The sequence below is a fragment of the Oncorhynchus tshawytscha genome, linkage group LG18 (assembly GCF_018296145.1).
Source record: "Oncorhynchus tshawytscha isolate Ot180627B linkage group LG18, Otsh_v2.0, whole genome shotgun sequence".
NCBI lineage: Eukaryota > Metazoa > Chordata > Actinopteri > Salmoniformes > Salmonidae > Oncorhynchus > Oncorhynchus tshawytscha.
This window is the reverse complement of record NC_056446.1, coordinates 26,889,761-26,905,537: the sequence shown is the minus strand read 5'-3', so window position 1 is coordinate 26,905,537 and position 15,777 is coordinate 26,889,761. Positions and strand designations below refer to the sequence as shown.

At 42.6% G+C, this 15,777-nt stretch overlaps 3 protein-coding genes across 6 annotated transcripts in view; 2 read left to right on the top strand and 1 right to left on the bottom strand.

Moving 5' to 3' along the window:
- atad2b (ATPase family AAA domain containing 2B) overlaps positions 1–2,554 on the bottom strand; it is a 143,916-nt gene extending 141,362 nt beyond the window's left edge. Inside the window, exon 1 of one of the 4 annotated variants that reach the window (XM_042300885.1) lies at positions 2,275–2,554. In XM_042300885.1, coding sequence (XP_042156819.1) covers positions 2,275–2,373 — 99 coding nt within the window. In that variant the 5' untranslated portion in view covers positions 2,374–2,554. The remainder of the gene's footprint in view (positions 1–2,274) is intronic. The other 3 variants (XM_042300886.1, XM_024378357.2, XM_042300884.1) reach the window with 3 other exon arrangements.
- Positions 1,329–11,954, top strand: ubxn2a (UBX domain protein 2A). Its single transcript, XM_042300892.1, has 8 exons — positions 1,329–1,479; positions 4,312–4,377; positions 4,460–4,574; positions 4,710–4,819; positions 5,006–5,128; positions 5,239–5,253; positions 5,412–5,573; positions 11,045–11,954. The coding sequence occupies exons 1-8, from the start codon at positions 1,448–1,450 to the stop codon at positions 11,226–11,228; spliced, it is 807 nt and encodes a 268-aa protein (XP_042156826.1). The 5' UTR covers positions 1,329–1,447; the 3' UTR covers positions 11,229–11,954.
- Positions 11,955–14,891: 2,937 nt separating this feature from the next.
- Positions 14,892–15,777, top strand: part of LOC112217807 (major facilitator superfamily domain-containing protein 2B) — a 33,750-nt gene continuing 32,864 nt past the window's right edge. Inside the window, exons 1-2 of the mRNA XM_042300883.1 lie at positions 14,892–15,050; positions 15,613–15,777. The exon at positions 15,613–15,777 is cut by the window's right edge and continues 200 nt beyond it. The gene's annotated coding sequence lies outside the window, so the exon portion shown is untranslated. The remainder of the gene's footprint in view (positions 15,051–15,612) is intronic.

Below are 15,777 nucleotides of genomic sequence, written 5' to 3'. Positions count from 1 at the left end.
TTCAACTGTACATATCAACCTCAATTAATTTGCACCCCTACACTTCTACTTATTACTGGTACCCCGTGTATACAGCCAAATTATCATTCCTCATTTTGTACTTATTCCTTTTTTCCTCTGCATTGTTGGGAAGTGCCCTTTAAGTAAGCATTTCACTGTTCGTCTAAACTTGTTGTTTACAAAGCATGTGACAAATAAAATGACTTGGATAATATTGTATCCTGAGGTCCCTGCAAATTCCCAGGCCTACTGAACCATACCCCACTGAGGAGGATAAAGATGCCATGTCCTTGGTACTTGTATGTCCTTTAGTCTGTAAGCCTCCCTTCCTTATTGATACAACACAATAGCCTGTCTGATGCCATACACCACTGCTAGCAGCCTACAGGGAGACTAGTCTGACTATCACCCAGATGAGACAAGGAGAAATGTGCGTCACACATCAATGACTGTACGTAAGGATGGTGTTCTGTTCAATCTTTCACTCAGCATTCCATTCACACTTGCTCTCCCTCTCTCTCTCTCCCTCTCTCTCTCACTGTTCCTCCCAGCCCGTCTTGTGTCTGCGCTCCTGTGAATACTTATCTGTCAAAACTCTGTCACTGTTATTGAGGTGAGACTGCACTGCAGCCATACAAGAAAAATGGGGCACCTATAAAGGACTGGAACCACTATCCTGGCTCCAGATCTGTTTGTCCTGGTTTTTGTTGTCAAATGGCGATAATAAACAAAATTTAATTTAAAGACTAATTTCCTTCATTTAAAATAAATTAACAGTACAGTGCATATTTTCAAGGTTAGCCCAAAAGCCGTTTCATCTTATCAATATTAAGTTGTTTCATCTTATTGTCCAATGGGAATCCATGCAGCCATTTCGTACTTAAAACATTCTACATTCAGGCTCCTTAAACTAGATTTAATGGCAAGAAGGTGGGAAAACAGGGAAAATATGCATAGTTTAGGAAACTCAATTTTCCACCACCCTTCTAGTGGCTAAATGCTAGTCCCGTTGTTGTGTATGGTGTTCAGCCAATCAGGTTGCAGCAGTCTGTTGTTTACACTTGGACCGAATGCTGTACACAATGTCAGGAAGTAGCATTAGCCACAATGCATGGAGGAGGAAAATGCTGTTTCATTTTTAAAAAACACACATATTTTTCACCTTCTCGCCATTACAGTTAAGCAGGAAATCGAAGCCTTTGTAGCCTGAATGGAGAATGTTTTATGTACAAAGCGTCCACATGGGATAGGACAGTATAGCCAATTGGACGGTAACATGGAATGACTCAATATCGCCATCTGCTGGTCTGTAGACTATATTCAGGTATAATCTCAAATCTAGTGAGTCAAACTGGAAAGTTTACATTTATTCAACACCGAACAACCTGTTGCACAATTGAAGACATATTTCGATTATCATGACAGAGTAACTAACGTTAAGTTTCAAATGGACAATAAATCAGTAAAACACTCAAGAGGGTAAGCAAATATTAATTTTGCAATGTGTAATTGTATTCACAACATCTTGGCTACATTTACGTATACGTTGGTACATCATTGTTTACATTTTGGATCGTTATTGTTGTGACATAATGCTTCAAAAACGACATTAACACTTTAATCTTTAGCATACTATTTTAACCTGCAATAAACTAAACCCCCTTAATATTAAGTCAACAGTAGCCCGTATAGTTGTTCACTTCAAGTTTTTTTACAAACAAAAAAGTTCAGCGAGTTCAACTTCAAGCTAGCTAGCTAAATAAAGCGAGCTAACGTCAACTGTTGTGAATCACAAGGGTTCCCTTTGAGGTCCCTTCCCCCACAACAAGCTAGCTAGCAATAGCCTGTCATTTCTTTACATATAGCGATAAACACGGTTAGCAATACAGCATGCTTATCGATAACGTTCAACACGTCAACTGCCCCGTGTCTCTTTGTTTTAAGCTGTCGAGTACACACCAAGACATGCTAGCTAGCAGTCTTTCCTGCCAGTCAGTGGGCCAGTGCGGTAGACTGTAGCAGGGGCAACACAAAGGGAACTCAACTTGGAGCTAGCAACGCGCTACCCTGCAAGCTATCAGTCAAGCAATGCCGTTCGTGTTAATGGCAAGCTTTTTAATTAATGCATGCAAAGCCACATGTATTCGTAAAATAAATTATGTTGGTGTCAAATATTGTACACTTTTAAAAAAAAGAAAAAAGTAATGAGAACCGGCTTGAGGCCAAAGCTAGCTAGCATAGCTTGCCGGGCAGTGGAGAAAATAACCCGCTTACATGTTCTTCATGTTCTTCATTCCTGGCGGAAGATCGGGTCCTGGACGAGATGAAGAGAGTGCTCGGCTCATGCCGAGAGCTCTTTCTTGTGTTCACCATGATTTTTCCGTTTATTTGCACTTGTTTAGTCTGTCTATCCGTCTGTAGACTGCCTCAGTGAGCACGGCATTGAAGCGCCATTTCTCTTTCGCTAGTTCTCCTGGCAAAATTCGCTCGCGGACCACTTCCGCTTTGCAATGCTTGTCAGTCCAGGGACTAGACTTCAGAAATACCAAAGTTTTGTTATTTGATGAGGATAGATCAAACGTTTAATTGAAATAGTTGCATGTAGCCATATCACACAAATATATATTTATTTTTTCTGGGGGGGGGTGCCACTCTACTCTACTACGACTGGCTAGCTATCTAATCTGACTGAAGTCAAGTCATTTCAGTTTTCCAAAAACGTTCGTATTTTACTGTTTTTAAACCAATTACTTGTAGCTAATATAACGGACATTTTCTTGTAAAATGTAACGGTTATTTAATTGTCTCGTTTAAGAATAATGAACTGATACTACTGAGTTCATTCGATTAAATGTGATATTTCACTTGATAAAATGATAAATGTCTCCTGCTGTCTGCAATTTACAGTCGAGCCACGTGCGCGCGTGCAGCTGTTGTTTTGGTTTGCAGCCAGAGCACAACTGGACGGAAATGATGAACATGCAAATAACTGATTCATTGTTCATTGTAGTAGCCTGTAATTAATTTCTTAACAGACTGTTTAGCAATGTTTATTTTGCACGGGAAATCAGTAGAATGTTCTACTCTTTCATCAAGCAAATTGCTAAAATTCTGAAAGTGTCTCTGACTCACTGTGCTTATAGGCCACACAACAACACCATATGCATCGTGTGTGTGTGAGAGAGAGGGTGAATACTACCGGTGTTGGCCAACGCAGCTGACCATCTGTTTTGTTCTTGTTGAATGTGTGATGGATGGGTCTAGCTAATAGCTAAAAGTCTAACAAAAAACTGAGAATATTCCTATCATACTAAGCATTTCTTTAACTATGCACAAAATACCATGAATCACAAACACCTCCATTAGCCTACAGTATGGCATAGAGTATTTTTTGTTTATAAAGTATTAAATAGTCTATTTCAGTCTGAAACTACTACCAAAAGAAAGCACTACCTGCTGTGCTCAGTCAGCACCACAGAGGCCAAACCAGATGCCATGTTCACGTGATAGCCGGAACCAGGAATCTCGGACATTTTCAAATTGCTAACTGGTTGAACGCGGCACATGTTTAACTACAACCAGTTAGCAAGCGAGTTTTCTAGGTTCGACTATTACGTGAACGCTTCAAGTGAGCTTCTAGTGAAAACATTACGGCAGCTGGAGCGCAGAGACGGCGCTGACGTCAAAGAAATTGCTCATCAGAAACTTGGCTGTAGCCTAGCAGCCCATGATTAAGACGAGAACACGAACTGGTAAAACAATGATATGTATAGCCTATTTCTGTGCAAACGCTAATATGTAATCACAACTCGATGAGCGATGCATTTTAGGCATATATTTTCAGGGAACCACAGTTGCAAAATACGTTGTCTGCCAGACGCGCCTTATGTAATTCTGTCGCATGTTGAAATGTGTGTGTGAATCCGTGTGATATTTGATAAAGGTGATATAAATATATATTGTGCAAACTAATATTTCGATCTATTAATCACAGGCAGGAACTACTATTTGGTATTTTGTAGCCTAGATAGTAGGCCTACATTCTCAATAGATCCGGGCTTTCAGTGGTTTTATTTAAGCCTACAATTGCATGGCTAAGTCGATTGAACTGTCGTGTCGTGATCTATCAAAACAAATGGTTAATAGTCTGATTTGGCACTTGAGCATGCGTATATGGTGCCTTTTAAAATTATGGAATGATATGATGATATTGATTATATATTTGTTCCAACTGCTGTCTAAAAAGCATCACAACAAGTGATATCGCATATTCTTCATGTCAGAGTTTTCTTCCCTGATGTGTTTTGTCAGATGGACAACAGCAGAACACATCATGAAAGACATTGACACAAGAGGGAGTGACAAAGATGATACCTGGTGAGTGATGTGAAAGAACTAACCCCCAAGGACTTACACATTTGGAAGTCACTTTTATCAGTTACCTTCATAATTGTTCCAGGTGTGATGGGACAGAGAACGAGGAAGAGGAGGTTCCTATAAGAAGAAGTTTCTCCGTGGAGGATCTTCTGGATGAGGTGGAGAAAATCAGCAATGTTGCCTCTGGAGGCTCAAAGGTCAGGAAACAAACAGGAAGTTCCTGCATCTAGAGTCTACAGTATCTCTCAACCCTATTATAATGTTATGATCAATACTCATACACATTCATCCTGTTGATGTCTGTGGTTGTCCTGTGGTGGTGGATGTTCAAGGTGAAGGTGGTGGTGAGACTGTGGAAGGATGGCTTCACCCTGAATGACGAGGAGTTCAGGAGCTACTCTGTACAGGAGAACCAAGATTTCCTGGAAGCCATCAAACGAGGGTTTGGCAGCTATTCTTACTTTAATATACTAGGTTAATTGATCAAATATCCCGTCTATATATACTTGAGCTTTTTTTCCTGATTTTCCCCCCTTTCCTTGCTGATTTTATCTACCAGTTTTGTTCTTCTCTCTGTAAAATGTATTGATTGATTGGTTGGTTGACATGCCTGTCTGTCCGGTTCCAGTGAGCTGCCTGTGGAGTTGGAGAGCAGGGCAGAGGAGGAGGAACTGGAGGTGAATGTAGAGGATCTAACAGAGGAGGCATATGTTCCCAGGAAGAAGACCTTTCACCCCTTCAGTGGGCCAGGGTGGGCAGGCTGGGCAGGTGAGACATGTAATGAGACAGACAAACAGACAGACAGACAGACAGACAGACAGACAGACAGACAGACAGACAGACAGACAGACAGACAGACAGAAGAAGGCTGGGCAGGTGAGACGGCTCAGTCAGAAGTTCTTGCAATTTCCTTGGTGGTTGTGTCATGCTATATTATAGCACTAGGTGTCACACTAAAACATCTTCAAAGCTTTGTCATGTGACATCTTCAAATAGTTGACTGTGTGTGTGTGTGTGTGTGTGTGTGTGTCCAGTGTTGCTCCCAGAGTAGTGGTCCGGTCTCCATCGGTGCACGAGGAGGGGGAGTTCCTCCCGATCCCCATGATAACACTGGACCACGGCCTCCCTGTCACCTCTCTGCAAATCTGGTTGGCTGATGGCAGGAGGCTGGTGCAGAGGTTCAACCTATCACACAGGTGGATATTACACTGATATAACCCCTCATACTATCCACACAAAAACAATATTTTGTCAAAACGCAAAATCCTGATGATGTGGTCAGTGAAACTTTGCTTCTTGAAAGTCCAATATCTTGAAAACTTGACTGCTGACATGCAAAACATGTCAGCAGTCAAGTTTGTATCAGCAGTGAACTAATAAACTATATTTTGATATTTTTTGTTTTGAGTGAATTTTCCCTTTATAACAGTATAGGAACTCACTGTATAGGAATGTGTCTGTCCTATAGTGCCCTGCCGAAGCAGTTAATCCTTACATCCATGATTCTTATGAGCTCAGTACACTGAATAAGCTAGGTCTTTTAAGGTTATCCTACTGACCATGACATAATCGTTCATATTCATCCTCGCTTGATCTAGCGTGCCTGACTCTGCACATGGGCCATGTTATCCCCTAGCACAGGGCATCATGTTACAGTTGGAGTCAAAAGTTTACATACACCTTAGCCAAGTACATTTAAACTCAGTTTTTCACAATTCCTGACATTTAACCCTAGTAAAAATCCCTGTTTTAGGTCAATTAGGATCACCTCTTTATTTTAAGAATGTGAAATGTTAGAATAATAGTCGAGAAAATTATTTCTTTCAGCTTTTATTTCTTTCATCACATTCCCAGTGGGTCAGAAGTTTACATACACTCAATTACTATTTGGTAGCATTGCCTTTAAATTGTTTAACTTGGGTCAAACGTTTCAGGTAGCCTTCCACATGCTTCCCACAATAAGTTGGGTGAATGTTGGCGCATTCCTCCTGACAGAGCTGGTGTAACTGAGTCAGGTTTTTAGGCCTCCTTGCTCGCACACACTTTTTCAGCTCTGCCCACAAATTTTCTATAGGATTGAGGTCAACCCATTTTTTCTGAGGTCTTGGCTGATTTCTTTAGATTTTCCCATGATGTTAAACAAAGAGGCACTGAGTTTGAAGGTAGGCCTTGAAATACATGCACAGGTACTCAAATGATGTCAATTAGCCTATCAGAAGCATCTAAAGCCATGACATCATTTTCTGGAATTTTCCAAGCTGTTTAAAGGCACAGTCAATTTAGTGTAAACATCTGACCCACTGGAATTGTGCTAGTGAAATAATCTGTCTGTAAACAATTGTTGGAAAAATTACTTGTGTCATGCACAAAGTAGATGTCCTAACCGACTTGCCAAATCTATGGTTTGTTAACAAGAAATTTGTGGAGTGGTTGAAAAACGAGTTTTAATGTCTCCATCCTAAGTGTATTTAAACCTCCGACTTCAATTGTATATCATATAATTAGAATTCCCAGAACAGGCACTCCGATTCAAGTCAATGTTCCATATTGGTTGTGAGGGGAAGAAATACCGGTATGTCCATTTTTATTTCTATCATGTGTTCTGTCTCCTGCTGCATCGGGCCTGCTGACTGCAGAAAACCTGATGTGACAGTGTAGATCTATACATCCCTAGAAAGGGATTGCATAACTGATATGCATGATTTATTATGTAACGGTTAGCTGAGCGAGACAGGGAGAGAAGTATGGGCTCCCTATGGGGCTTCTTATCAATATGATATCTTGTTTACTATATACAGTGCATTCAGAAATTATTCAGACCCTTTGACTTTTTCCGCATTTTGTTACATTAGTGCCTCATTCTAAAATGGATTAAATAGTTTTTTTCCCTCATCAATTTACACACAATAGCCCATAATGTCAAAGCATAAACAGGTTTTTAGAATATTTAGCAAATGTATTTAAAAAACCCATTACTACTCAGTACTTTGTTGAAGCACCTTTGGCAGCAATTACAGCCTTGAGTCTTCTTGGCTATGACGCTACAAGCTTGGCACACCTGTATTTGGGGAGTTTCTCCCATTCTACTTACAGATTGTCTCAAGCTCTGTCAGGTTGGATGGTGGAGCGTTGCTGCACAGCTATTTTCAGGTCTCTCCAGAGATGTTTGATCGGGTTCAAGTCTGGGCTCTGGCTGGGCCACTCAAGGACATTCAGAGACTTGTCCCGAAGCCACTCCTGCGTTGTTTTGGCTGTGTGCTTAGGGTCGTTGTCCTGTTGGAAGGTGAACCTTCTCCCCAGTCTAAGGTCCTGAGTGCTCTGGAGCAGGTTGTCAACTAGGATCTCTCTGTACTCTGCTCCGTTAATCTTTCCCTCGATCCTGACTAGTCTTCCAGTCCCTGCCGCTGAAAAACATCCCCGCAGCATGATGATGCTGCCAGCACCATGCTTCACCGTAATGGTGGTGCCAGGTTTCTTCCAGTCTTTAAAAAAATATATATTTCACCTTTATTTAACCAGGTAGGCAAGTTGAGAACAAGTTCCAACTTGCAACTGCGACCTGGCCAAGATAAACGCATAGCAGTGTGAACAGACAACAACACAGAGCTACACATGGAGTAAACGATTAACAAGTCAATAACATAGTAGAAAAAAAATAATCTATATACATTGTGTGCAAAAGGCATGAGGTAGGCAATAAATAGGCCATAGGAGGGAATAATGACAATTTAGCAGATTAACACTGGAGTGATAAATGATCAGATGAACATGTGCAGGTAGAGATACTGGTGTGCAAAAGAGCAGAAAAGTAAATCAAATAAAAACAGTATGGGGATGAGGTAGGTCAATTGGGTGGGCTATTTACCGATGGACTATGTACAGCTGCAGCGATCAGTTAGCTGCTCAGATAGCAGATGTTTAAAGTTGGTGAGGGAGATAAAAGTCTCCAACTTCAGAGATTTTTGCAATTTGTTCCAGTCGCAGGCAGCAGAGAACTGGAAGGAAAGGCGGCCAAATTAGGTTTTGGCTTTAGGGATGATCAGTGAGATACACCTGCTTAGCGAGTGCTACGGGTGGGTGTTGCCATCGTGACCAATGAACTGAGATAAGGCGGAGCTTTACCTAGCATAGACTTGTAGATGACCTGGACCCAGTAGGTCTGGCGACGAACATGTAGCGAGGGCCAGCCGACTAGAGCATACAGGTCGCAGTGGTGGGTGGTATAAGGTGCTTTAGTAACAAAATGGATGGCACTGTGATAAACTATATCCAGTTTGCTGAGTAGAGTATTGGAAGCTATTTTGTAGATGACATTGCCGAAGTCGAGGATCGGTAGGATAGTCAGTTTTGCGGCGTGATTGAAGGAGGCTTTGTTGCGAAATAGAAAGCCGACTCTAAATTTGATTTTTGGATTGGAGATGTTTGATATGACACTTGGCATTCAGGCCAAAGAGTTCAATCTTGGTTTCATCAGACCAGAGAATCTTGTTTCTCATGGTCCGAGAGTCTTTAGGTGACTTTTGGCAAACTCCAAGCAGGATGTCATGTGCCTTTTACTGAGGAGTGGCTTCTGTTTAGCCACACTACCATAAAGGCCTGATTGGTGGAGTGCTGCAGAGAAGGTTGTCCTTTTGGAAGGTTCTCCCATCTCTACAGAGGAGCTCTGTCACAGTGACCATCGGGTTCTTGGTGTCACCTCCCTGACCAAGGCCCTTCTCCCCCGATTGCTCAGTTTGGCCGGGCGGACAGCTCTAGGAAGTGTCTTGGTCGGTTCCAAACTTCTTCCATTTAAGAATGATGGAGGCCACTGTGTTCTTGGGGACCTTCAATGCTGCAGAACATTTTTTGTTACCCTTCCTCATATCTGTGCCTCGTCACAATTCTGTCTTGGAGCTCTATGGACAATTCCTTCGACCTCATATCTTGGTTTTTGCTCTGACGTGCACTGTCAACTGTGGGACCTTATATGTTATGTCCAATCAGTTGAATTTACCACAGGTGGACTGGAATCAAGTTGTATAAACAGCTCAAGGAGGATCAATGGAAACAGGATGCACCTGAGCTCAATTTAGAGTTCCATAGCAAAGGGTCTGTCATGACTGTCCTGATCAAGTTACAGGAGACCACGACCCTACAGATTATCTCTCAACCACAACAGAGGAGGAGAGATCTAGGGGTCTGAAGATGTGGGGGTTTTATGACCCCTCACGCCCCTGGTAAATCTTGGGCCATAGACAACATTACTGTGTCCTCTCACTATGGAGAACCAACCTCAGAACATTAAACATGCAATAAAGGGACTTTGGAACAACGGTTTCCGTCAGCCACAAAGGTGGTCATGATGATAGATGGAAGATGGAATATGAAAATGTATGTCATTTTTTTGTTTTGTTAGTAAAGGTTAATAGATGACGTTATTACGAAAACATTGTAACGTAAGAGTTTTCCTAGGATATGCTTGGTGTTTATACATTGTATGTTGTGTGGAAAATGTCCAAATCAAAGAGAATGTTTTGGTAAAGATGAAATGTGAAGTTAGTTGTCTAAAATTGGATTTGAGTAAAATCTAGACCTTGCCTCTTAACTTGGTGCGTCCAGAGAATTGCCCTAAAGGCAGTCACGCCCACTTCTGACCCGAGGGTATAAGACATGCTGGTGAAGAATTAACACATCAGACTAAGTGACCCGAGCTGCAGCCGAGGTCTAAAAAGTCAACGAACCCAAAACTCAACCCAAGGTTGAAGACAAAGAAATATTTTTCTACCCAAGCTACTGATGAGTAGCTGTGTCTAAGCGGGTGAATTCAAGCCGGACCACCTAACCTCCACTCTCCATCGAATCGTGGTATCTACACTGTTTCATTCCTACGCTGTGAGCTCTGAGCTTACAGAGCTTTCTGCCCTCAGAAGAGCCCTCCCAGAGCAAGGGCGAGGAATCAGACCAAAAGGACACTGACATCGTGTGGACGACCAGATAGTTGCGCCGGAGAAGTGCGTCATTGAGAAGCCTAAACGACCCACGCAGAGCTTCCCATCTGAGACCTCCCACACGTAATTACATCATTATGGGGACATCCTGCACTCCCCCTTGCGCGTGGGTACGCAACACACCTATTTCTATGGGCACACACACTGTTCATGACACAAACTGTTCACACCCCTCTTGTTGTCGTAGAGAACATTTTGCATGTTTTAAAGCTTATTTCTTGCAATTCTGTAAGCAATTCATGTTTATTCAATTTATATTTCAGTGACTCAAACGTAACAAAATCTATGGGCTAGAAAACGTTAGCTGATGTGGGCTAGTTGTTCTGGACATTTTCTGACAAGTTATAAATGGCTCTCTAAGGTATGCATTGACTTACATGACAGGAGGAAAACTAATGATGCACAACCCAATTTCGAAATTGCGCCCCACCGTTTGGGAACCACTGGTATAGAGAGCAATGGTGTGTAGATGTTTTGTAGGGGAAATACTTGACTATTTTCCTGTTATGTTGTTCCGAGACACAGTTTGCTAATAAGTGATCATTAGTATTTATTTAACACATTTCTGAATTCACAGAATTGTTTGCCAATTCTAATTTTGTGTATATGTTTGTGTGCCTGCATGATTCCCTCTATGCGTCTGTATGTGCGAGCTCATCTCTGTGTTGTGTCCTCCTCAGGATTAGTGACGTTCACGACTATGTCCAGCGCTGTCAGAGGAACGGCTCACCTTTCATCTTGACCACCTCACTTCCTTTCCGCGAGCTCCGGGAGGAGGAGCTAAGTCTGGAGCAGGCGGACCTAGCTAATGCTGTCATCGTCCAGAGGCCCCTCAACACAGAGGCCCCCTTCGGACACTCCTGAGTCCTGACCAATTGGAACATTCACAGAGACCCTGAAATCCCACCCACTGGTCACACAGAACCTTTTCCCAACAGAAACATCCCTCTTAGTTCACTCCTGAAGTGAAGGCAATACTCATATACAGTAGTCCCTCTGGTCTGTCCAGGGTGGAGATGTTGCTCCCAATCCCCAGTCACAGCCCCCCTTATATTCATCCAAGCTTCCTCTGCTGACGTCTCACATCACTCCTTGAGCATCAACAGGGCTCCAACGGCCTCCACTACCGCTCTAGCAATGTGATGAAAACCCAACGCAGCCAATTCAGCCGTATCTTCCTATGTGTCTATCAATCAGTCCTGTAAAATGTTCCCTAAGCTCAACATGTCTTCCTATTCTGTAACTATTACCAAGGATATGGAATACACTGTGAATTTTGTGCACTATTTTAAAGTGCATTAATGTTGTGTTTGATTGGTGGTTATTAAGCGGCTATAGTCTAGCGTGCGTCAAGAAAACATTCTGCATCATCATTCTGTCTTTATGGAAAAGGTGCAATCACATTTAACATTTGACTGCAGTGGGCTAAATCAGGGTCACGGTGTTTCCTGGTAGTCTTAAACAAAAATACTTTGAAACAAAAGTATACACCTCACACATGGAAACTGATTCCATGTCTTTAAATGTACAGTACACTATGCACCACACCTGCTTACTTCCTGATCAATAATAAACTACGTCCTTCAACTATCCAATCATTTTCTTGCTGCTTTAGACCTTTTCTCAAATGATAATGAAAAGTTTAGTTGTACAATTTTTTTTTAGGAAGGGATTCCTTGACTACTAACCGTTTTACATAAAAGATATACATACAATATATTTGGTGTGGTGAAATAGCTTGAATTGACATTTTCGTCATTTAGAAGATGCTCTTATCCAGAGCATCTTACATTGGTGCATTCTATAATGAGACTCCATTTTCACTTGACATGCCTTGTGGTTTTTCCACTTAAGTGAGGTCAGTGTGCTGGTGTGTGTGTGTCCTGTTCTCTCCCCGGGCTCTGCCTGGTCATGGCAAGATGAATACCATTATCCATTTTCAATATTTGAAGCCACAAGGACCACAGGAGACATGAGAGAGAAGAGGACTCAAGGAGAGTAATGTGAGTCCTAGGGTGGTCAATATAAGAGGGGGGGGCAGAGTAGACACAGCTGGAAATAAATCAAATCAAATTTTATTTGTCACATACACATGGTTAGCAGATGTTAATGCGAGTGTAGCGAAATGCTTGTGCTTCTAGTTCCGACAATGCAGTAATAACCAACAAGTAATCTAACTAACAATTCCAAAACTACTGTCTTATACACAGTGTAAGGGGATAAAGAATATGTACATAAGGATATATGAATGAGTGATGGTACAGAGCAGCATAGGCAAGATACAGTAGATGGTATCGAGTACAGTATATACATATGAGATGAGTATGTAAACAAAGTGGCATAGTTAAAGTGGCTAGTGATACATGTATTACATAAGGATACAGTCGATGATATAGAGTACAGTATATACATATGCATATGAGATGAATAATGTAGGGTAAGTAACATTATATAAGGTAGCATTGTTTAATGTGGCTAGTGATATATTTACATAATTTCCCATCAATTCCCATTATTAAAGTGGCTGGAGTTGAGTCAGTGTCAGTGTGTTGGCAGCAGCCACTCAATGTTAGTGGTGGCTGTTTAACAGTCTGATGGCCTTGAGATAGAAGCTGTTTTTCAGTCTCTCGGTCCCAGCTTTGATGCACCTGTACTGACCTCGCCTTCTGGGTGATAGCGGGGTGAACAGGCAGTGGCTCGGGTGGTTGATGTCCTTGATGATCTTTATGGCCTTCCTGTAACATCGGGTGGTGTAGGTGTCCTGGGGGGCAGGTAGTTTGCCACCGGTGATGCGTTGTGCAGACCTCACTACCCTCTGGAGAGCCTTACGGTTGAGGGCGGAGCAGTTGCCGTACCAGGCGGTGATACAGCCCGCCAGGATGCTCTCGATTGTGCATCTGTAGAAGTTTGTGAGTGCTTTTGGTGACAAGCCGAATTTCTTCAGCCTCCTGAGGTTGAAGAGGCCTAGGACCAGACATAGGCCTAGGTATTTAAGACCAGACATAGGCCTAGGTATTTTCTTTGTCTCACCATGTGCTCTTCTGGCCTGGCAGCCTGCCAGCGAGATCCTGGAGTAAAAGAGAACGCATTTCCTCTCTTAACATATTTAATAACACTAAGCACGCCTGGAATTACGTCCCATATTTTTCTTTCCAAAAGGGGCTTTTTATCTAAGCCAACCAACCTTTCATTTGCGCATTCCTCTTCACGCATTATTCAGCATTATCTGAAACATGTATGGAGTAATGCGGCTCATATGAGCGATTTCCCGATTGTGATATCTTTCAGAGGCGAATGTTTGGAATGTGTGAAGAAGTCTGGAGGGTTTGGCTGGGTTCTCTGTTTCTGGGCCCTGGCAGCTGGCAGGGTCTCTGAGAGAATGTAGGTAAGTGGACTCTGCTCTGCGGTTAGAGGCTTGCTGCACTTTTGTGAAAGAAGATATTCTGCGAAGAGGATGAGAAAGGAGAGGAGAAGAGACGGGTCTTCTGTGGGACTGCTTGTGCTCTGAAGGAATCGCCGGACAAACACTATTGAGTGAGATTAACCTCTAACAATCTAAAAAGCATGGGATAGTCCTACCGGTAAATGTTTATTATAGGCCTGTGCGTCAGACTGCTGAACACTTGAACTGGACTGACCAGTTACGCACACTCCCAAACAGACATTCACACATCCACACACACAATCGTCATAGGTGTTAATGAATCGTGCTCAGACGGAGACCTATAAACTGCATAAACGTGTGTGTGTGTGCGCGCGCGCGCAATCATACCATTGTGCTTATAAGGTATGATGGTGACTTAGTTAATGAGTTATTTGAAACTCGCAGCATGAGAGCTCCGCAGCACTGTCTCTCTCCCGCGACACTGGTCCCCTCTAGTCACACACTGATACTCAGCGCCTATCCCTGTCCCAGTTAATCACATAATGCACTTTAGGGCTACGTCACAGCCAGGTGTCTATCATCCAGTCAAACCGGGCAACATATTACGCATTCCTATGCTATCACCTCTACAACAACACAGTGCTTCTGGTCCGCATGGGAAACCGATCCAGCCAACTGTCACTCGGGTTTGGTGTCATTATGGTTTGGTCAGGTGCCAGCATCACATAGCACGGATGCAAGGAGGAAGAAGATATTTTAATATGACAGATTTTCACTGTGGGAAAAGTACACTGTTATGATAGCTGGATAGCCACGCCAAAAATGTCACCAGATAACAATGTTAGTGTCATGTGCAATGTATCATTAATCACATATAGATGTTTCATTTTCATTGTCATTACAGACTGAAAAGGAGGGGGGTCTTTGAGAACAGCTTTTTCTTTAAGGTCAAACCATTTGTATCGGTCATCCTAAGAACTGAATTAGCTGTCTTTCCACAATAAGGAGCATGTCCGAACAACCTCTGTTTCATTATATGCAATACCTCTAAGTCATAAGCCTGTAATGACTAATGTCATTGTTATTATCAACGCCAGTGACTGCGTTACCGCTGTTGGCCACTGAATGGCGCAGGTCCCGCTGTGAGGTCTGTTGAGTGAAGTGGAACGGCAGTGTCTGTCAAACACCGCAGTCTCCTGACCTGCTGCTGGAAACTGTCTCCCTGTGACTCTCGCTCTCTGAGCCCGCGATTCACTGACTGCCTGAACGCCTTTAATCTACTCTTCTCCATCATCACTCAGGTAAAGTCAATACAGTCTTCTCTTTTTCATTATAGTGTTCTTGCTTGTTTATATGGGATGTGATTGAGATATTGATAGAGATATGATGTGGTAGGCGATGTACTCACTTATGACAAAACTGCTATGGTAGAGTGAGAATGAATGTCTGTTTAGTTAGACTCATAAACACAAATGTTAGTTGCAAGCGTATTTCAATGTAATTGTCTACCAATTTGGGGCATCACTTATTCTTTATCCTCTTTGAGTAATGGTACAGAGAGACATTGCATCTCTTATGAATTAGATGTATTCATGGGATGTAGCATTGCTGGCTGACATAAATACATGTGAAATAATAGAGATCAGGGTGAGAAATGGGGGAGCAAATAGGGGAGCGCTCTGAGAGAAACCAATGTGAACAGGAGGATTATGAATGTGTGTGTGTGCTGGGATGTGTGTGTGTGTTTGTGTGTGTGTGTGTGTGTGTGTGTGTGTGTGTGTGTGTGTGTGTGTTTTTGCGCGCATGTGTGTGTGTTTATGTGTGGGACAGCTTGCCTAACTGTGCCCTTCCTTTCGGTCTCAGTTCCAGCCCCAGAGCACTGAGCACAGGGCAGTGTGTGAGTGGCAGATGAAGTGGGCAGCCTCAGGTCCTCCCGACATACACAAGATCACCAGCTCGTCCCTGGCCGTCACCTAGAGTCACACACATACTTAGAGACACACCCAAACACACACAATCACACTCCCA